Here is a 23,611-nt window from a genome sequence, read left to right as displayed (position 1 = left end):
GAAACTAAATACTGTCAAGGAAACAGATTTTCTTATAACCATCAGAAAGAGTCAGAAAGTAAAGAGAGCAGAGTAAGTTTATGATCTTATTTTTACAAGGGGATGCAGACCATTTCTGAATTTTCTCCAGGGATATACTTTTGTATCCTTTATTTGCAGAGAAAGGTGAGACAGTGCCCCAGTAATATTAACATGGAAATCATTCAGTGAACTCTGGGTTCCTCAGTGATAAGTTGCTAACTAAAAAGAGGTCTAAACACAGGCAGCTGGCGCAGTGCTGGGTGACAGGTTTGTATGTGTGGGCAAAAGTGTTTGTGATAACACTAAAAGCATTGAAGACATTTAAATAAGCAGGTACTTTACAACAGGCTGGTCTCCCTAGGAGCAATCATTTGCCATTTATTCAGACACACTACCATACTCTCATAGACACAAAATTTCCTGAACTCATCTGGACTTGAAGAACCAATAGCAGTTGTTCCTTCTAACCTTTTAGCTACTTATATATCTTCCCAGACCATGCCTTTTTCTAATGGGTCATCACAAATAAACTCAAACTACTTTTCCATAAACACAAATCCTTAGTAGCATCTCTTTCCCAGGTGATGTTTAAGTCCATCTCAAGCTGATGAGCCTTGGCATATACCTAATCCAACCTGGAATAGCTCAAAGATGGCCTATAAGTCTTTTTAACAAAGATAAAAAACAAAGAAATTTTTTTTAGTTTCCTTGTACCCAATGTGAACATAAATAAATCTTTGCATTTATTATAACACTTGCAAGGACTGAATGCTCATATCTCAGGAGAAAATATGTCTGAAGACAAGTGCTTACACATAGGGAAACAAAAAAGTAATTTCCAAACTTAAGATGATTTTTGGCACTGATAGCTATTAATAAAAACCATTTCTTTAGTGCTAAAGTCTATACAAATCAGAGCAAGATCTGGATGTTGTCTATTCAAAAGGTGTGAAATCCAACACATGCAGCCAGCAGGGCTGATATAGGTGTGATTGAGCAGGTGCGTGGTTGCAGGAAGAGAAGGTTGTAAAAAAAAAAAATTTTTTTCTTCCTATCCTGTTTCAGATGCCCCAAAAACAGGCAGGAATAGTCCTTATGACCCCTTCAGGCTAGGATTTTTTACTTCTTGCATTCTGTACTGGGTCTTCCTGTACTCTCACTAGGTCTGGAAATGCTCAAGACAAATTTGCTTTGACATGACTATTACCTGTTCTGTGGGACAGAACATATAATGCGTATAATGCATATAAATATTTACTTGCTTGCATTATATGGTATATACTTTATATATGTATATATATGGTATATACATTATATGCAAGCAAGTAAATATTTATATCAGTTTGGCTCAAATTTCTAGCTGTGTCTTTTCATGGGCAGTTGCAATGCACAAGTGACCTGATAGCTGATGTTACACATTGGAAGATAGAAAAAAAAAATCATTTAAAGTGAAATTAAGATTTAAGAAACAAGAAATTTAGGGTACCACAGTGCCATTTTTTTTTAATCAACCACAGAACTTGGGTTTTAAGGTTGCTTTTAATTATTGGAAAGTGGATAACAGAAAAAACCTGATATACAAAGGACAGGTAGAGGAACATTTATTTCCTATAGTTTTTAGCTTTAGGCAGAAATTAAAAAGTTAGCATTTACTGCTGGCTTACAGTTAAAACCCAAACTTTGCCCTCTCTAGGCAGAGAAAAGCAAAGGTCCAGAACAGTAGATGTTCATTTAATTAGCATCTCTATCTTACAGCATATGCAAAAGGGGTCCATTGTGCAAGCAATCATAAATCTCTCTTGGTCTAACTTCAGAGCAATTGACCTTACAACCCAAATAATGCTCCTTTGTGCACAGTTTTTGGATGCATTTTCTAGATTTACTGTTCCAAAGAAGGAGTGTGTAAACAATTTCAGGCAAGACTGAAGTAAGCAACTCATTCATCCTACACATGGATGAATGTTTGTGCCAAACTGGAAAACTTGTTCTGGAAAGAGTCTCTACTGATGCTACTTGCAGTGGTTCCAGATTCAGATTTTTCATTTATTTGATTTTATGTGCTGATACTATCTTAATTAGGAATGAAATGAGGAAAAGAGAAATGACAGGTTTGAGCAGTTCATTGGACAGCAGAGAGTATTATAGGGAAAGGTAGTGACACTTTGCCAATCCAAGAGTATTCCCTTGTCAGTCATCAAATGACTGCCACCAATAAAAAATTCTGCAGACCTCTTCAAGAAAAAGGCAGAAGCAGAAACATAGACAACATAAATGTAACTTCTACTTGTTCCCACTATAACTGTGCAGTGTCTTAAATTCTTGATATTTCTTCTTTCTATAAACAAAATTTCAGGCCACATCTTGAAAAGTTCAATATGAAAAGCACACATATCACTTCCATACATGTGCTCAAGGTGATGTCTGTATGGAAGCAGTGATGAACCCTTTCCTTGATGAAACACTGTAAAGCCTTTATTACAAAATTTACAAAAAAAAAAAAAAAAAAAAAAAAAAAAGAAAAAAAAAAAAAAAGAAAAAAGTGCTATCTATATGTGCAGTGCTCATTAAAAATCTCAAAGTAACTGGCTCCAAGATGAATTTTGGCAAACTGAATTCTGCATGTCGGAGAGGCAACTTTAGCATTTAGTATATACCAAAAAATCCGCAGTTAACCCTGAGAGATTCTTTTGGGGTTAGCCACTCCTGCAGGGTTCTGGAGGCACAACTAACAATCTCAGGGACCCGGGCTTTCAGTTGAGATACCAGGGTCAGGTGGTTAAAGCTGGGGGAGCCCAGAGTACCTTGAACTCCCTAGAATGTTATCCCTGTCCTTCTATTACATCTAAGTATGGTCAATCTTTTACACAGTAATGGAACTGATCAAAGTAATAGTAAATGAATAGGTCAGGTAGTGTAGCCCTGTTTCATGTTTGTAACACTGTTTGTAAACATATGTTAGTATTTGCCAGATGTTATGTTCAGCTTAGACACTCCCAGCACACTGCATACTTTGACTTCCTAAACTTAATTATATATTTCTTACTAGTGCTCATAAAATGACATCCTATAGTATCTGCTCTCTTAATATGTAAATGAAGCAACTGAACAGAACAGAGTAGGGATTAAATAAGATAAAATCATAATAAGTAAATAACCAGTTCTCTTGATTACACAAATATCCAGGAACCTTTGCAAAGAAATACCACTCCTCAGACATAAGAACATAACATAATAAGAGACGTAAGAATGTAAACTAGAGCCGGTGACTATTTCTTAATAAGAATTTGAAAAAGAACACTAGCGGGGATTGGATGAATGAGTCCTAAAAGTAAAAGAAATGTTTATGAAAAAGAACAGGATTTGCATTCCTATTTGCCTGGGCCACTTGCCCCTTTTGTAACCTGATAAAACAAGTGAGTCAATACAAATCAAGATGACTTAGTGGAAGAACAGCAAATGGCCATTGTAAAAGTAGAGGCCAGAGGAAAAGGGACGCCAAAGAGACCCCAGTCATGCAATTTTTTTTGCAAGCAGATTTAATGGGTGTCCTGTGGCCAGACACCTTTAGAGTCACAAATGCCATTTCTAAGAGAAAACAGCAAGATCCTATGCAAAGTATATTAAAATGGAATGCCAACTCAACACATTAGAAAGTTCATATTTTGAAAAGAAAATAGTAAAAGACTTGCACAAACTATTTTTCATGAGAATATATCTGTTCTACAACCATTTTTATGTGATAGACCAGATAGATTCTTTCCTTCACAGATATACTGCCTTGTTTTTATCAATTTACCCTGACTGTAAAGGAGCCTTCCAGAAAACAGTGAATAAACTGAGAAATTATGCAGTCCATACCAACTATCTGACAAATCACTGGAAAGTTTCATTTTCCCCCTCGCCTGTCTGACAAAACTGCAAGACAGCCAAATACAGGTGTTCAGATATGTTCAGACAACACTCTTTTTTCTTTCTCTCTTTTTAATATAATATTTTGTCCTTTACTCTGGTGAAAACATTATGGTTGGTAAAGTAAGATCAATCAATAATTCTAATTTTTTAAAGCCTTTAAAGTAATTTTTGGAGAAATATGGTAGTTTAGACAGCACATTTATTTAGTTTTAATTTTTGTGCTGTCATACATCAGCGCTGAAGTCCTGATTTAGAACACATGCAGTGTGCCTTTGAAGTTTTGGCTGTTTTTTAACAATGGCAAAAAAGATACAAAAAAATTAAACAGCACCAGAAAAAAATCATAAAACAGGGCTTTTGTGCTCTTGATTTATATATTGTTTTTTATGTCTGTTAAAAAAAAAGCTTTATTCTCAATAATCTTTCATGGGAAGCTTTGCTCTGACATACTTTCATCTAAGCCTTTTCTTCTGTGTTGACCTTTCTTCTTTCTATTACCCCAAGTCTCTGAATCTTTCTAATATCTTTCCCATTCAGTAGCAAAATGAGTTTATTGGAATTCTTATGAAAACCAAAAGAGTAGAAATTGTGCAAGTGATATGGCAAACTGATTTTTTTTATGAAAGTAATAAATATTACAAGTAAACAGGACCTCCAAATAAAACAGCTATTTTCTTCTGGTGCTCGTTTGACTCCCCTTCTGGGCTGTACATGTGCACTGGTACATGTCGTCATCTTTTTGGCCAAGTTACACAACACTGTTTTTTTTTCCAAGGAAGTACATGAAAGCTGATAGTTGCCATTGTTCATTTTTATCCAATGTGTTGTAATGAATATGAGCCAATGGCATATTTGTTTGTTCTGTGGCCAGCTTCTTCCTGTTTTTTTTTCTCTCCCTTTCAGCTCAAGGACCAAATTGTTGAAAGAACAACAAAAACACCACAAGTGGCTTTATAGTCTTTCTTCTCCTTAGGGTCTTCCATTTCTTGGAAAATTTTAGTGCATTAGTTGTGTCATCTAAATGTGCCAACACTAGGTGCTGCAAAGAAGGATTTTAATTGAAGTTTACCTGAAAAGCAGTTTCTAGATGGACCAAGTCCCAAAGGTGTCCAGAGGTTTGAAGAGTATTAAACCCACACCCACCATAATTCTTGTCAGCCCAAACATATGTGTGCACATTACCAATCTGTATGTGTAGAAGGGTAAGTGCAGGGTATGTATGATAGCTGAAAGAGCTGCAGAAGCAGGGAATAGCAAGGCAGCTGGACTTGGAGAAAGCTTCACACCTGCATGTTGGGAGTTTGCTGGGGATTTCCTCACTCACTGTATCTCTTCCCTCACATTCAACATTGCATATCCATATCTGCACCCCTTCTAAACTACTGCTTACTGCTAACAGTGAAATGACAACTGCATCTGAGCTGAAAGTTCTTTTTTTATTGCAGATCATTCATGTGTTAGTGCAAAATAATAAAACCAACAGAACCTCCTATTACCTACGCTGACAGCTGAAGTTATGTCAGAATTGTAGTTCCCAGTGAAGTATAGTGGTAAGCTTACTGCAAAGACACCTCTGAGTTCCACAATACCATTCTTAAAATCCATGTAAAGAACTTGTGTAGAAGTTTTTGTTAATATTGAAGATTCTGCAGTTCATTTTATTTTTAGGGAATTTAACTACCCATTTTAGTAACCTGATCTGTATTAAAAGAAGTCTCATTTATCACTTCATTTAATTTCATATTCAATTTATGACATTTTTACATATTGAAACTGGATGGGAAAACCCCCTTGATTTTAATATTTGTCAAGATTCTTTCTTACCTTTAAGTAAGGAAAAGTTAGCTGTTTTGCCTCTGCTACTCCTCCAGTCTATTTACTAGTCAGTAGGAAGAGAGGAAGATCTGTTGCACCAATTTTCCTAAAATATGGTCTTTTTGGAATTAAACACCTCTCTATACTGTGTGTCACCGACAAATCTGGACTTAATAAGATGTTTAATGTCCAGAAAGCCAAACTTTGAGAGAGAAACCTCATTTATGGCTCCAAAAAAACTATTTACACCCAGGCAGATAAAATATGCTTTCATCTACCGAGGTCATGCATTGTGAATACAGCATACTCAGTGAGAAGCTTCTCAGGTAAATATGAAATTAAAGATGAATGCATTTTAGTTAAGTAATCCATGCTTCTGTTAGTGCCTCAATAAAAATTACTCTTTTTTGCAGGTTATGGAGACTTACTTTCAAATCCTTGTATTATTTAAGCAAGTTATAATACTAATATTATCATACAATATTAGTATATTAATTATATACTTACTAGAAAATTATTTGGAAAGTATTTTCTGTATAAGAATACTACCTAATATATTTCTAATAATCATTCAGATTTCAAGATAACAGGGGTATTTTTATACAGAAACCATGGAAATTATGTAGAAATTATGTTTGCTCTACTTACAGTATACATAGTCATATTCGCCTGTCATAATAATAATCTTCTTAGCTTTAGAGCCTATTCATCTATGAATGTCTAGTATCATTTCCTGATTCATAAAAGTTGAAAATATTTATATGCACAGAGAATTTGTATGCCAGATTTGTTCCATTGAACCCAGTGATACTTCCTCAGACTACACAAAATATTTGCTATCCTACCAACCCACTGTACACCTTGCTTTCTTTGTCTAAGATATAAATAATTTGCTCTTTAAAGCTCTGCTCAGTACTTAGTTCAATCTCTCCTAACACCCTTTTAGTTCAGTGTCCTCTTCCCTTGGATATACTGTCACTTCTCTGCTAATAACATGACAAAAACTTGGTAAGTGGTACGCATTTACCAGGGTGGCCCTTAGATATCCCAGAAAAAGAAGGGAATTTGACCATTTGTCCTGGTGTTTTAGAAGTTAAACAACTTGGTCAGAAGAATCATTCCAGCTCAGATGTCTGATGTCCAGCCTTCCCATCCTCACACCTGGGATTTCCCAGGCTGAAACACTGGAAAATATCCTCCTCCATCATGAATTAATTTGCTGCTTTCAAGCCCTTTTTTTTCAGGTTAGCAGTTGATGTATGTCTAAACAGTGCTGCCATAAATATCTATATTGCTTCAAAAATGAGACATTTGAAAGAGGGAAATTATTGCCTACTTTAGAGAGATAAACTGAAGCAAATGAAAATCAAATCTCAAGGGACATTCTTCAATAATGAAATCTCCACAGATCAATCTCCCAAAGGCAGTAAGTGGTAAAAGTCACTGAGCTGAAACTAAGACAGAAAGAAGAGTTCAGTGACATAGTGATATAATAAAACTGGTCAGGAAATATTCCTGTAGTAATGAGAGGTCTTTTAGCTGAACTTACTTCATTTTATGTTTATTTCTGAGTCTACTAATTGTGGATCGGTTTTCTTAAAAGCTAAGGAAACATTCAGAGGAAATCAAAATATTTTACAGATACTCTTTCTTTCACTAGTTTTAATAAAATAAAAACAGGTACTGAGAAAGGACAGTGTTATCCAATGGACTAAAATAGGTAGTTGAGCCATGATGACAAGAGGGATGGACAAATTCTGAAGAAAAAAATTACTCAAGACATAATGTTTGACATCTGGTTTATGATGCTCTAATTGTCAGTAGTCAGCCAAAGCCAAAAGTTTGCTATTGTCTTTCAGATGAAATATATCTGGAACAGTGCTGACTGTTTACTGAACTAAATATATTCTCTGTTTCTTCCTGAAGTATACATCCCACCTTGGAATAGAAGATTTTATTTTTCTACTTTCTCTCTTTAAAGTACTGTGTTTAAGTCTGACAAGTTCTGATGGTCAGTGTACACCATGCTAAAGTGGTTATGCTGTAAGTACCCTTGTTATGGTACAAGATGGCTAGTTCCATTAAAATAAATTACAAAATTTTCTTCCAATATAATGAAACATAATAAAAAAAAACAGGTAAATAATTTAAAAGTATTTTAGAAAATTTTGTGCAAAAATGCAGATAAATAGCATCTTACTTTTCCTTTTTTTAGTTATATAATGCAAATTACAATAAGGAAAATCTTCCTTTGTCTGAATGAAAGACACTTCTTCTTTTCTTTTCTTTTCTTTTCTTTTCTTTTCTTTTCTTTTCTTTTCTTTTCTTTTCTTTTCTTTTCTTTTCTTTTCTTTTCTTTTCTTTTCTTTTCTTTTCTTTTCTTTTCTTTTCTTTTCTTTTCTTTTCTTTTCTTTTCTTTTCTTTTCTTTTCTCCTTTTTATTTTTTATTTTTTTTCTTTTTCTTTCTTTTTCTTATTTTTTTTCTTTTTCTTTTCTTCCTTTCTTTTCTCTCGATTTCCCAACTTTATTATGTCTGTGATAAAGTACTAAATTTGATCAGACTCCATTTCCAATTCTTTTTTGAAAGCACTACATGAAAACTTATCTTCATTAAGTGCCACTAGGATTCCAGCACCACATAACTAATGAGAGAATTCAGTAGCTTCATGTCAATGTGATGCCTCAAGTTCAAAGGGGACATGGACATCCTGTTTGGTGTTTTGTTTCACTAAAGACATTAAAACTGCACAGACCCTTTTAAGTGTTTTTTAAAGTAATCTTCTTTACTCCCAATCAGTAACCTAAATCATTATAAAAATAGTATTCATTTAGATAATCTTCAAATTTGTAATGTGATTTGGAAATAAACCTTCAGCAATTCTCAGTGAATTGGAAGGAAACTCCTGGTGGATGAAAACATTTCAGAACTACTACTTTTTTCTCTTAAAGATCTCTTAAAGATCTTCAACTTTTTGTGACCTCAATGTTTTCCTTAAAAAAGCATGCTGGGAAAATCCTAGAGGTGTCCACTGTGTGTGGGAATAGATGCACCCAAAAAGAGCCAAAAGAAAAAAAAAATTATATGGTTCAGGACATATGCACTGTCTTCATGTATGTTCTACAATGCTACCATTGGTGCAGTCAACACCACTAGAAAAATGATGTTTTATTCATACGGTGACATAAATACCACAATTATTTTTTGATAACTAATTCCTTTGATGTAACACATTTGTTAATTAAATTGCAGTTTTGAAACAGCATCGCATCGCTTGATAAATGGATTTTCTTTACTGTTTTCCCCAGGGTTTGATGCAGGTTTAAGAATGCTGCTTACTCAAAAATTTAAGTGAATGAAAAACTATTTAGATGTGCTCATGTTGGCTTTGGACATTTTCAACCAAATAGGTTCCACTCTGCCATTTTACTTCTGTGGTAGCACTGGACTTAATTATGCAACTATTTCAAAGATGATTTGACAAAATTTCTTGAAATTCCTGGTAAATTTGTTAAGATACAGACCAGTCATATTGAAAAGCAATTTTACTGCAAAGCTGTTCCTGTAGGAACCATACAAGATGCTACTATAACTTTCAGTGAAAACAAAGGATTTGTGAGACTACAGATACTACTTTTTAAATAGAAATAAAAATAGATACAAACAGTAATAACTGGATTTAATCTTTTAGTCAATACCTCTTCTCTACAAGAAAAAAACCCAAACCAATTAGATATTCTGTCACTTTTTCCACTGTTTTGGATAAATTAAAATCTTTAACAGGAATAAATAATAATTTTGTTTATTTTAAAACAAAATATATTATATGAAAATTTTAAAAACAAAACAAACTTGAGAAGATATATCAATTTTTATTGAGATTTATTTATATCTCAAATTTTAAATTGGCAATTTCTCTTGACAAAAAATACTATGCAAAGCATAGTATTTTAATACATAAAAATACTATGCAAAAGCAATTTAAGTTATTCTTTGCAAACCAACTTTGCTTAATCAGAAGAAAATTATGAACAAGAACAAACAAATTATGCTTGGCTGCAATCATAAATAAAAACATAAATTATATGGCAATACATGTCAGTCATCTGGTTTCCATACAAATAAATCACTGAATTAATATCTGATGTTAATTAATCATATCAGGAAAATAATTTTGAAAGCTAGCACATTTAAAACCCATTTTATTAAAGGACACATTCCACTATTAAATTAAACTGCTCTGTTTTATTTTGCTTTTCGAGAATGCTAATCTGTTTTAAGTAAGTAAAACACATTTAGAAAACAGCTCTCACAAACAAATTACTTCTGAATGGATGCAATGTCAGATATCAAAAAGAGAATCTTTTTTTTTATACTGAGAGGAATTTAAGGAAAAGGGATAAGACTATGGATCAAAGGAAACAAATATGTGATTAATTTGCCATCATAAACAGAAAATATTAAGTAAGTGAATTTTTATTAACTAACAATACTTTGCTGTTCTGGACAGTTATCTTATTTTAGTTTCTTCTTCCAAAGATCTTTCAAGATCTTTCTCTCAGTCCATTTCAGTGTACATGAATCATAATTGATGATGGGGAGAAAAGAATGAATCTGAATTAAATAAGTTATTAGTAAATTCACTTCAAATAGACATATTCTACAATAGAAAAATTCTTATTTATTTTCACTGTAATTCTATAAGATTTCAGGAAGTATTTAAATAACAGTGTTCTCATGTAAATATGCTTTTGAAGAGTTTTTAGCATGATTTTTGTACCATAATAATATTTACAATCTCTGTCCCTGTAAACATTACTTATTTTAGTAAATCTTAATCAGGTTTGTGGGGTAATTTCAATCAACAATCGACTGCTCAAAGCGAGTAAAAGCTTGTGGGATTAGGACCTACATTCTTGCATTTCCAGAAATTTTATGGCAATTAGTTGGTATGAGCAAGAACAATTTCCTTAGAGACAGTCACCACCCCCATCCCACAAAACATCAAATGAAGGTAATAAAGTGCTGAAAAAAAGGGACTTTTTTTTTCATGTGCCAGTGTTGGCAACTTGCATCATTTTCTTGCAGATTTCATAGTATTCAGTGTTTGCATATAAAGCTGTTATAATCAGGAGATTGCAATTGAATCTAAATGTTTCATTGATTAAAAAAATGGTTGCAGAAAAAAGCTTAAAATATGAAGGAAGATATTCAGGGAGTTCCACAATAAAAGAAATCTGAGCAGCATTTTACTAACTCTTATAATAGTTATGAGGCTTGAAGCAGTGTTTTTTTTTAACTTCTAGAACTGGTAGTACTGATTTTCTATTTCAACAATTAATAAGGTGTGGTGATGTGAATTTTTGAAATTACCACCATGAATTAATGTTTTGAGTTTAATCACATAGGTAAGCACAAAAATTTCCTTTACCCACAAGTAATTAACATACCTTTTATATCACCTACTTCAATAACTTATTTTCTTTGTGACAATGGTACCTTGAACATAATGTTTTAAATTTTATTTTATATATTTGCTTGGGTAAAATATCCCAACACAACAGCAACTAAGACAATTGCTGGGATCAAAGCTAACATACCAAGAAAATCTCTTCAGATTACTGAAGAATTGATGGTGATGATACCAGTCAGACCTAAAGTGTACTTGATACTGGGATAGTGTGAAAAAGATGAGTTTGCAGACTGAAAAAACAGATGGCCCCTTATCACCCCATGGGGCTAAACACACAAGAGCAAACTTCAGAGACGCCTTACCTTTACCTTGTCTACCCCTATCAGGAGAGACTGTTATATTAAGGGTTATTGCCTCTCAAGCCCTCCCTGTGATCAGCTTTTGAAGTCCATGGCCAAGAGGCCAGTGTGAGAATATCACCTCAGATAAGAGGTGTTTGCTCTGTGAAATATTCAGGACAGGAATCCATGGAGCCCATGATAGTTCAGCAGGGAACCACAAACTCCAGCTAATATCATTTAATCCCCTGTTGGTTTGAGAACTGCCCGCCATAAAAAGCATAACTGGCTGTTTATTTGTGCAGGCAACAGATAACATCTTAAAGTTACAGTCTGCCTTAAGTAATGGGGATGTGAAGCCCAAAGAAATGAACCATCCAAGCTCATAATCAAAATTGTGTGTGCTCTCTTCTTCTCTGCATAATGAGATGTAAACATTTTGGCTGCTGTCTCTTTTGAAAGATATTAATCAATCTATTGGTTAGAAATCACAAAGGATAGTCGGTCTTCAAATTACATGCCTTCTTTTATAGCATTTTGAAGCTGTGAACAATATGTTAAAAATTTTCCCATGGCACAACCAAGTAAATACTTGTGGCACATTTCTATTTATTACAGAGAATGGTTAAATTCTAAGACATAAATCATGCTCTTCTACTAAAGACTACAAATTCCCAAAGACAAGACTAATTCCCAATGCAATGATGCTATAAAAGATCAGACACTTTGTTATGCAGAAATCCACATTTGGAGATGTCTTTCAACAATGTTCTCTCAGGACCCAATCCTGTAAAAGGCACAGGCAAGTTGCTGAACACTGTGTCAAGCTCCATTAGTTTCAAAATGGCCCTAAAAACTTATATTTAATTTGCCCTATTTAAATTGTAATCTGACATGATTAATACTGCCTAAATGAAAAAAAAATACTTTGTTCTTTCCTTTCTTCTACTAAATGACAGCCTCTTTGTTTCAACAAGGAAAAAGATTTCATAAGTTTAATTTCAAAACCAAGAGAAGGTATGACCAGTTTTACCTTTTTTGCATCCCTCACATAAGTTATTGTCATTAGCCAATGTTCTTACTGTAGCATGAAAGAAAAAACATCAAGAGGTAGGTGAAGAGATAAGGGAAGATGACCAAAAAGGGAAAATAATTCTTAATGGTTCTGTAGATTCTCTTTCTTTTCCATTGTAATCTATCCTCTGCCCTGTCCCCAACAACTGCCCTAAATCAAGGTATAAACGGAATGGGCACCTGATGCATTCTGCAGATGGATTGACACTGCATAGCTGAACATGCTGTACAGGTGGTTTTTCGCTTGTACCAATTAGTTAAGTAGCCAGCAGACAGATCTTCTCTTTGAGAGACAGGAGTGGGAATGGAAACGGAAATCTCTCCTGGCTCATTTGCAGAAAGGAAGGCCAAGTAAAACTGAAAAAGCAGGTCAAATCAATGCTTATTTACTAATATTTCTAATTTCACTCCCTTTCTGCTTAGGTAGACCCTTTCTGGAATATTTACAATTAGCCAGACAGTATTGAAGATACTGGGTAATAACAAAATCTGTACTAAGATTTCTGAATCCTTCAGATGAGTTTTATGTGTCCAGTTAGACATGCATGCTCCAAAGTCTGAAGACGAGGACTTTCCTAGTCTCAGTAAATGAGGTGAATTATTCACTATTTTCACATGGCTCAAGCCCATAGTCCACATCATTGCCATATGAGCACTTGCCAGTATGTGAAAGCAGGTCCTTCAAAGAAGCATCAGAATTTTTCTGAATTTCTCCAAGCACTAATCCCTTTTTTAAATGAAATAGTAAAAAAAGGACTTTTGCTCACATTTGCCTTTTTATGCTGTGTCCTAGAGAGGATACCAATTTTATACAGCGAACTCCAATCTCTCTTCCACAGGAGCCAACAGACTACTCTTCCTCAGAGAGCAGGATTTCTGAAAGTTTCTACATTTCATATCTATAAATGTAAATGTAGTGTACAAGTCAATAATGTACCAGATCCTGGAGTCACTGACAAATAAATCACCAATATCTGTATTACTAGAGCAAATTTAAGGAGTACAAATGCAGGAGTAAACAAACATTATCTGATTTAGGAGGCTGGGCAATCCAATGGCTATGTTCAAGCATAGGATATGATACAGCAATAACTGCTGTGGGCTACAAGGAAAAAGGAACCAAAATACTTTACTTCTTACAGAAAATCCTGTGAAAATAATCATGTTGGTTGGTCACCAATTAATTTGTCATCTATTTTGATGTCTTTCGGATCATACCAAACTACCATTTAATTAGTGTTCAAGAAATCACCCTAGAGAAAACCCAAACTTTGCTTTGAGAAGTAAACAACTGGAAGCAAAGTCTTGATGCTACATTTTCTTGCTGCCAGTCACTGGGTATCATGTAGTTTACAAGAGACAAAAGGGACAGAAATAAAATATCTGATACCAATGAGGACACTCCCTATCAATTATCATTGCTCCAACCCATCTCCAATGCTTTTAGCTCTGAGTTAAAAGCTGAAGATCTATCCTGTTGGATAATCATTCTATAACCTCAAGTACCAGAAATATAACCAAACTATGTTAAAAAAAAAAAAAAATCTGAATTCAGGAGAATTCAGAAAAGAAGGCAGCTATGGTAACTGAAATAATTTAATTATTTACTGCTGCCATAAATTATCCTATGCAATCTCTTCCTTTCTGTGCTGCCTCTGGCATACATTGGTCCTTCCATAATCTGATTCAGCTTCAGCCCAATAGAAGTTTCTTCACTTTTCTGACTTTGCTCTCTGATGGGTTGCTGAGTTAATGCTCCATGTGTTTACAGAGAGATTGACAAGAAGCTGACCTGGTGCAAGGTAAAAAATGGACAACTAAGAAGGATGTACGTCTGGCAAGAAGCTGCTTGAGCAGCTATGCCAACTATGAACCTGCTGTCAGAGGCAGTCAGTGCCAGACTTCCCAAGATCACAACTTCTTGTAGCTGAGTCAAAAAATACTTTCTTACTTGTGAAGAGATTAGACATGGTATTATAAAAGCCTGCAATGCTATTTTTAGAAAATCGAACTCTGTTAAAACAGCTACCGAGCTACTACTCTTTAGTCAGCTCTCAATTTGCAGGGATTCCTTTTTTCCTGCCTTCCTTTAACATATACCTATTACATTAGCCCCAGTAGTCCCAGTCAGGACTCTTTCTTGGAGTCAAAAGTCAGAGAAGACTTTCAGACAACCACAAGAAAGTGAAGCTCCTACCCAAAGGCATTCTACCCAAAAAATTCACAGCCAGTCCAAGGCTGTCCAAGTCCAGTAGAGAGTAACAATATTATCTGGGGATTCCTTTAGAAACTAAGTACTTCCAGGAAAAGAACCAACAAACAAACAAAACCCCAAATAATGAACATATATAGCCTTTTAAGTACTCGAAATACTCAGAATAGTCACATAGAATGTTTTAGAAATACTGAAGCTGGCACATGGGAAACTTTATCTCTGAAACATATCTGAAGTACCAGGCTTTGACCCTGAGGAGTTCTGCATTTGAATTTAGTGATATGTAGTTCTAGCATTAACCTTTGGTCTGTTTCTAACCCATATACTATGCACAAAACACAGTGGGAAACTGAGAAGAATTCCAAGATACAGTAGGGCAGTTGTGACGGCTCAAGAAAAGACGAGTCATTGAAGAAAAACTTCTGCATGAAGCCTTTGGTGTCTGAGTGTGCTATGGCATACCTAATTCTAAGGATGCCAGCTATTTATAGGTCTACTTTAAAGCCTTCCAGTGACAGCTGGAACACCATGCTAGATCATTTGTTTCAGCATTCAGTCACCTCTTTATTACAACTGTGCCCATTACTTCTGAATCTGCTTGTGCCAAGATGCTTTAGCTTTTTATAACATTTCATGTTACATTTAGAGATCTTTTTATCAAAACTCATTATTCCCAGTGGGAATTGGAAATGAAATGTGAAAGGCAAAACAACAGGAAACCAACAGGGCCCCAAGTTCAACCTGGTTGCTCTTACTTGTATCCTGCAAAGAATCAGTTCCAGCCATGAGAATAGATTCCTCACAGAAGAGCTGCTGGCTTTGTGTAAGTCAGCAGACTTTCTTATACATTAATTTCTACCACTTAGGCTGACATATCCTCTGGAAATAACCTGGGCTCATGAGAAGGGAAAATGCTAAGAACTTCAGCACTTTTTTCACTGGTCCCACTTGAATGGAGTGTATTACAAGATGGGTTTTGATAGGTTAAGGGAGTTATTACAACTTTCTCAAATAAAAACATTAAAAGTTGCAAATCAGCTTAGATAGAATCAGTTATATTCCAGGCACTGGATCAACTTTTCATTACAAATTTGGCATAACAGAAGACAAATATTCCAACAGAAAAAATATCATTTACTCTTTAAATACCCACAGTGGTATCCTTTCCTACTGCTAATTGCTGATTCTATTTTGCACTCTGGTGTCAAATAGCATCTTTGGAATAGGAGAGTAAAACAACAGGAAAACTCCAGTAAATCATCGTAGCCCTTAACAAATGCAGTACTTCAGGAAATTAAGTACCTTGAAAAAGGTCTTCATTCTTGCTTGACACTTCTCTATTTACTTTATTCTTTTTATGATCACAATTTAATGAGCAATTATGTAGAATATTTACTTGAACAGTAAATTGATCTCAGTGGTTTTAGTGCAAGCATTATTCTAAGGGCTGTTCTATAAAACAAAGAGAAAGTACTTCATCTCAGGATAATGTTACATGGAGATATTCAGCTAGCAGAAATAAATTTAAAAATAGTTCACTTACAAGATCTAACAATTTGCAACCTTATGATCAGATCTGACAGATCTTCTTCAGACTTGTTCACTACGCAAAATTCAAATTGTGTGATACTATATATTTTAGCAGACAATGTAAAAATTAACTGTAAAATAAAGCACAAAATGTATCAGTTCTATCTTCAGTAGTCCTATCTAAGGATCATCATAATAGGGAAGAGTAGATGCATATTCTTTAAGCATATCCTTACTATTCTAAATATAAAATTCCTTTATTCCCTTTACTTATTCTACCATTATTTTTCCTATATTTTATTTTCCATACAACTTTTATTACTCCAGTACAAAAAGTGAATTTGATAAAAATATGCTTTGATAATACATGTTACATGGTGCTGATATTTTGTATTATCTTATTGAAAAAAAATTTTCTAACAAGAAAAATAAACCATTGGACTAGTCAGGAGTTGAGATATATTTTCCTCTCACCTGATTATATTTTACAATAAAATCAAAGGACTTTTACAGTCTCTGACCTAAACAAAGAGATCCCAAACACTTCAATAGTTACTCTTCATAAGAGCTGTGTATGAGAGTTCCAGCTGCGGCACCCACCTTCACCTTACATCTTGGGAACCACTTAGCCAAGCAACAGGGACAGAGCCATGTTAGAACTGAAGGTGGACTTGACATTGCAAAAGGTATTCCTCTATTTCAACTAATGAAGTTAAACTTGAGTCATTACAGAAGGGGCACAGAAAGCAAAATCTGAGATAAGTTGCCTGAATATTCCTGACAGAATGTACCAGATATTAGAGAAGCTCCTGAGCAAGAGTTGGCATCTTTAACAGATTCAAGACCCTGGGCCAAGAAGACTACCAGAGAAGTTTAACATGATATTTGCCTCACTTTCTTCTCTTTGCTTTTTGATGTTAAACTTGGTGCAGTTCCCCCAGCATAATGCCATAGGCAAGGCAGTGTCTGTGAGTAAAGATAATATTTTTAGCAGACAAAAAGTTTTTATTTGGAAAAACAAAGTCCTTTTCTGACACAAACCCTTTTGAGGGGGGAAGACCTTCTTCAGGGCAAAGTGATTGTGAATTCAAAAGTGTACCTGTTTCTCATTTTGCTAGGTGGCCTTTCATCAGTGTTGTCAATAAAGCTTGCCTTTCCTTACTAAGATATTAGGAATGTAGCCTGTACCAAAGGACTGAGAACTTCCCAGCAGCAACAAGTTCTGCCATATGCCATCAGTCATATCAAATCTTTGAAGCCCTTTCTGTTCTTAAAAGAATAAAAAATCCATCACAAAGTTTATGCACATGGGTCGAGTATATATTTCAAGATGTGTATGTGTATGTAGGTGTATTATACAAGCACCTTTTGAAATCATAGCACTTCATTAAGAGAGAGGATTGGCACAAAGAGCTAACATAAAGAAAAATGTGCCTGTGAAATCCTCAAAGTTGGGGTTGGAACAAATGTTTTACTTAATGTTCATTCTGAATTCTACATTGCACCAAACAAATATGTTTTGCAGACAGGTAAAACTTAGTTAAATATTGCTTAGTTTAGTGAAAACTAATCAGCAAATGAGGAGGAATTGCAAAGCCACTTTGAAAAAATAGGAAAAGTGATTTTAAAATTTCAATAAGATAGGAAAGATTCAAACTTCCCTTCCAATCTTTTTTAAACACTATCTCTTTTTTTTTTTTTAAATGGGAAAAAGACCATTAGTGATTTCATTACTTAATACACCTAGAGATAAATTAGGAAGTGAGATATTTCCAAGCTCTGCTATCATCACTGATCTCAGTTGGCCAGATTCCACTCTACAGCCTTCTAGAGGAGTTGAGAGTCACCTCACTCTAAGAAATCCTGATACACATAACAGACTCACCGATTTAAAATCAGCTGCAAATAAATAAATAAATAAATAAATAAATATATATATATATATATATATATGATTATTTTGTTGTTGACATGTTTCTTTACTTATGAGAAATGGCAAGTCCTCAATAAATAAGATTGTATGACAATATAGAAAAAAAATAAAATTCTGAGTTAAAGCAGATTACAGTTTACATTTCTCAAACTGTGCAGATTTACCAGACCATTTTTTTGTTGGGTGTAATTGCCTGCTATATGGTTACTCCAAGGCTGCTATCTTCATCCAATGATTTTTACTTTATAACTTCGGACAATTGATTGGTTAATAAATTTTATTTTTTTCTCTTAGATTGTACTCTGAGGGAAAGACATAAAAAATTAATTACCAAGTATCTAGTGGCTTCTAAATGCTCTTTAAGAGTAAGGTTAGTAGCTAAGGATCTATCTTCCTATCTTCTCTCCTTTGATCTCAATCTCTCCCTAATTTGTAAAGCTTGTATTAAATCATAGAAATCAGAAAATTCAATGCATTAAGTGTACACAAAGTGCTAAAGATTTATAAAGAAAAAATATTTACAGGTTCAACTTTACTTGTTGGCATCCAAATTCTAATTATGACAAATCAATTATATTAAAACTTTGCACAAATATCTATTTTTAATGTTCAATATGAAAGTTTCTCTTTGGACCTTTTTTTTTTTTTTTTAATAGACTGTTCATTTTCCTACATACCACATATAGTATGTTATGTTCTAAAATAGTATGGTGGAATGTGGAGAATTTTGTTTTGGGGAAATAATAAATTCCTTTGGCTCTGTAAAAATGGCTTTATTCATCCCTCAGGTGCATGATCATTATCTGAATCTATCTCAGCTTTTCTCTTAATTTAAACAAGAGCCACCTACACTGGCTTTTTTTTTTTTTTGTCTGTAAGCAAAATTCACCTTTTTTTTTTTTTTTCTTACAGACATATATGCAGATGTAGTGTGCAGCCTCTAATATTGGAAAATATATTAAGTTTTCTTTAAAAAAGTTATGAAGAATTAATCAATGAATGAATGAAAATGAACACTAATTCTAATGTCAGACAGTTTTTCTTTGCTGCAATTTCTAGTTAAGTTGTTGAAGTTGCTATGCCAGAATATTATATATTCTAAAGCATCTTGCATCCTTAAGGGACACATAGAATACCTTCTCAGCAGCTAAATAGAGATAGTTATATAATGGTTCTCAACAAAATATCTGATTTAGTACTAGCTGAAAGTTCCCCTCCCTGCCACACAAGCTCATGGAATGGTGCTGCTGACCAGGAACCACATATGGAAAAAAACAGCGAGGAAATCGCTCACCTCTTCCTGCAAAATGTTTTACTAAAAATCTTAATACACAGGGAAATGATACTCAAACATGCACAACGCCTGCTATGTTTCTTTCCTCTTCAGTGTAACCACTGCATTAAGCTGAAAAGCTGTGCTAAAACTCAGTATGTCTTACTTGCAGCCAGAGAGATTCCATTTCCAGCCCATTCGTGCATTAGCACCTGTGTAAGTGTTTTTGAGTAGACCCTTGCACTGCTCTCTGCATTCTGCCTTTTCAGAGCACACCACTATGGACAGTCACTGTTCCTTCATCATTTTCACTGGTATTCAGGGGAGCCTGTTTAGCATGCAGTGAAAATCAAAATAAAAAATATGCATATGTGCCCTGAACCTCCTGAGGTAAACAACAGCTTTGGTCTATTGATCTCTAACAAAAGGCAGAGGTTAGAAGGAAAAAATCCTCTGAACTGGAGTCCATTTCTGCAGTTTTAAATGCCATTAAGTCTCATTGACTTCTCCAGACTTTTCCCAAGGCATTTGCCATTAGTAGCAGAGGTCCATGTTTAATAGCTGTTGAAGTGATATTATAGACTGAATATACTGAGTAAAAGTAGATATACTGAAGAAAATTATTCACAGCATTGCATTAGGAAACCATTTTGTGTTGCCTTATGTAAAGCAATTGATATATAGCAATGTTACAATGCACATTCTGTACAGAGAGTTACTACATCACCCAGCCTTGCTTAACATCCCAGGCTCAGAATCAGATTGGCCACAAGGTCTGGGAACAGCTAGTGATTTTGGGATGTTACAAATGAGATATGTCAGACAGATCTGTCTTTCAGAAATTATTAAATTTCTGCCATAAGCACACATTTTGAAAGACTGAATGGACATCCAAATATTGAGACCCAGCAGAGTAGTCTTTTAGAAAAATTTGGCCTTCATAAACACTGATGTAATTCAGGATTAATGCCACGGAGCTGAAAAGATTACAATAACAAAAGAGCAATATGAGATTGGATTTAGGCATCCAAAGTCTAAAATCTCCAATATATATTTAAAGAGAAGTAACTTACTCCAGCATTTGGAAATTGGGGCCTATTGAAAAGCATGAAACCTCTAAAATGTTATTTAGATGCCAGAAAAGTAATATTTTAGAAAGTCAAGACAAAAATGCCAAGAGGAACACAAAGGAGTAAGCCAGAAACTCTAACATGTTCACTTCCACCTCATCTATGAGTTGGGCAAGCGTTGCAGCTCTCCAGGCATCTCTGGGTATTAACTGCTGGACAGTCCCTGTCCTCAGTGACACAGCTGTCATCTCACAAAACAGAAACATAGATGTGAACTGGACTTATATTCCTAACTAGGAAAAATACCAACTCAGAAACACGTGCCTGTGGCAATACCTACATTTAGCTGTGACTTTGTACCCGCCCAGCGGAGGGTCGTGGCCTTCCACAGCATCGAATCCTGCTGACACCAGGACAATTTCTGGATCAAACTCATTGGCAGCTGGCATAATCACAGTTCTGTGGAACGTAAAAAACCCAATGTGAAAAAATTAAAAGCACTTTCATCTTCATTATATAAATTGTCACAATCAGAAAAAAACACAACACAAGATATTTTATTTTCATTAAACCAATCTTTGTGGTAGCTGTTAAAGTCCAAGGCTTCAATCAATTTCTTTCTATAATCACTCTTTTTTCTTTTCTATGACTGAGAAAAAAAAAGGCAGGTACATGTGAAAGCCTCTAATATTACTTACACATCTGTGTCTGTTTTATCCTGCTGCCTATAAAAAGCTGCCTCTTCCAGGGAAGTGACTAATGGTTTACAGAGAGCTCACAAAGCCTGACTGGAAACCCGGGCTGCTCCAGTTAGTGTGAACTTGGTGTAAATTTGAACTATAAATTTCTTTTGGGAAAATGTTTGCTTTCCAAACTTTTTTTTTTTTTTTTTTTTTTTTTTACTCCTTAACATTTTTAAATGTTTGTCGAGGTGGGGGGTGACTCTAGCAAAGGAAAAACATGAAATTCCCTTAATCAAATCCAGACTATGTTGTCAAGCCTCTCCAAGGTCAAGCATAACAGGAATGTGACAACCACGAACTAGTGACAGCAACCCCTGCTGGTGTCAGGAAGATAATTCAGCCTTTTACAGTCACAGAGATTCCACTTTTTTAACCCCTTCCTTGACAAACTTATGTGTGGATATTTTATCACTTTGATTTTGCCCTTCTCCAGTCTCAAAGCCTGAAAGCTGTACTGAAGGAGAAAATAAGCCCCTGTGTTCTGCACTTGCAGACGTGTTCTTTCAGGCTGACTCCAAAGGGAAGGAGTAAGGATGACTTTTGCACTGGTTTGATATACACTGAGCCTGTAATGGCTGTGCTAAACCAGGGGGATATGGCTAACATTAAAAGGCAAATACATATAGGAATGTCCTCTCCCAGAAAAAATAACTCTAGAAAATACCAATTGGTCTACACTGGTCAGAATGTGAAGATTAATTTTGAGCATGTGTAATGCTATTTGTTTAAGTTCAATGTTTATTGTTTATTTGACAAACAACTTAGTGCAAAGAAATCATATTTTTGTTGAAAGGTTTAGGTTTTCTGCGGAAAAAAAAAAGACTCATTAATGATATAAACAATTCTCTAGGTTTTTCTTTAGTTTTGTTTTTAATCTATGCATTACAAACTTTATTTTATTTTGTTTGCCTCAAAGGTAATTTTAATATTAGGAAAATGTTCCTTTTACTTGTTAATCATAAAAAAAGAGAATTCAGATGAAGCAAAAAGTCTTCATCAGAGAATACAGCATTTCAATGAATACAGTTTTACATTAAAAAAAGGATAGAGGCCGCTTAAAATTTTTTTGGTGATTTTGCTGAAATTGCACCACAAATATGTACTGGCAAAGTGATATAAGTTGTGAAATATTCCTTTTTTTACAAGTCATTAGTAGGCCTCTGCTGAAATATGGATTCCAGTACTGAGCATTGCACTTCAAGAGGGACCTAGACCAACTGAAGAGATCAAAAGCAAAGAAAAAACTTCTAAAAAACATAAGTGGATAAATAATATAATTCTAATTATTTGATTTGCATAATATGGGAGCAAACATGATAAAAATGCACAAATACGTAAGTTGTTGCAAGAGGAAAGAAATAACTTGTTCTGCATCCTGTGGACAGGACCTGAAGCAGCTGCAGCAGGAAACCTATAGTTCAGACACTAGAACAAGCTTTTAAATTGTAAGAATAAATAATAATATAAATAAATTTTTTAAGAATATTGGAGATTCTCCGTCTCTTGGACTTTTTTATAATAGCTAAAACAAATATCCACCAAGCTTGCTACAGGTTCGAGCTGACATGGCCTGGAGGCAGGTGGTCAATCACTCCTCCTCTAGGCGTTTTTTCCTATTGTTCTTCTCTAACACACAAAGTACACATATGAATACTTACATTAGGCACTACAGTGACAGAGCTTTTGCAGGCTAATCTCCACAAAGCTAGGGAACAATATCAGGAATAAAGGTCTCCTATGCATCCACGTCTTATGTACATACCTTCTGATACTTTAATTACAAATTCATTGTCTGAAGCAACACATACTTCCCAAACTTCCCCACGTCTGCAACACATGTGGCATGGATCCTGATTACTGATGAGGACTGTGGCTGATACACAATCTTCATCTGTCCCCATAGCACCATACATCTTATAGACTGAAAGAAGGAGGGATCCTATGAAAAACCCTCCCTATCTGCAGCCACTTGAGCTTTTGCCCTCCTCCTCTCCATTTATATTTCCTCAAATTCAAGTCAGGCTCTGCTTTTTATTTCTTTATGTCAAACAAAGTGGCAGCACCACAGAGTACAGCACAGACTAAGCTCAAGAGCCAGACAATAGAGTGTGTTCAGCACAGAGAAGCTCTGCAAGCTTAAGTTGCTGAGCAGCAACAGGCTTCACCAGCCTAACACACAAAGAAATTTTTGAGTCTTATAATTTGGAACATTGGCAAAATCCACCACACTTCTACCACATTTCAAGACCTTGCTTTTAAGCATAAAGATGTCAGCA

The 23,611-nt window shown here is 34.8% G+C and overlaps 1 protein-coding gene across 1 annotated transcript in view; it reads right to left on the bottom strand.

Moving 5' to 3' along the window:
• Positions 1-23,611, bottom strand: part of HDAC9 (histone deacetylase 9) — a 269,848-nt gene that overhangs the window by 33,446 nt on the left and 212,791 nt on the right. The window contains exon 22 of the mRNA XM_053979425.1: positions 20,933-21,051. Within this exon, the coding sequence (XP_053835400.1) occupies positions 20,933-21,051 (119 nt within the window). The remainder of the gene's footprint in view (positions 1-20,932; positions 21,052-23,611) is intronic.

This window comes from Vidua macroura, chromosome 1 (assembly GCF_024509145.1).
Source record: "Vidua macroura isolate BioBank_ID:100142 chromosome 1, ASM2450914v1, whole genome shotgun sequence".
NCBI lineage: Eukaryota > Metazoa > Chordata > Aves > Passeriformes > Viduidae > Vidua > Vidua macroura.
The sequence above is the reverse complement of the archived record's forward strand: the minus strand, read 5'-3'. Positions and strand labels throughout refer to the sequence as shown.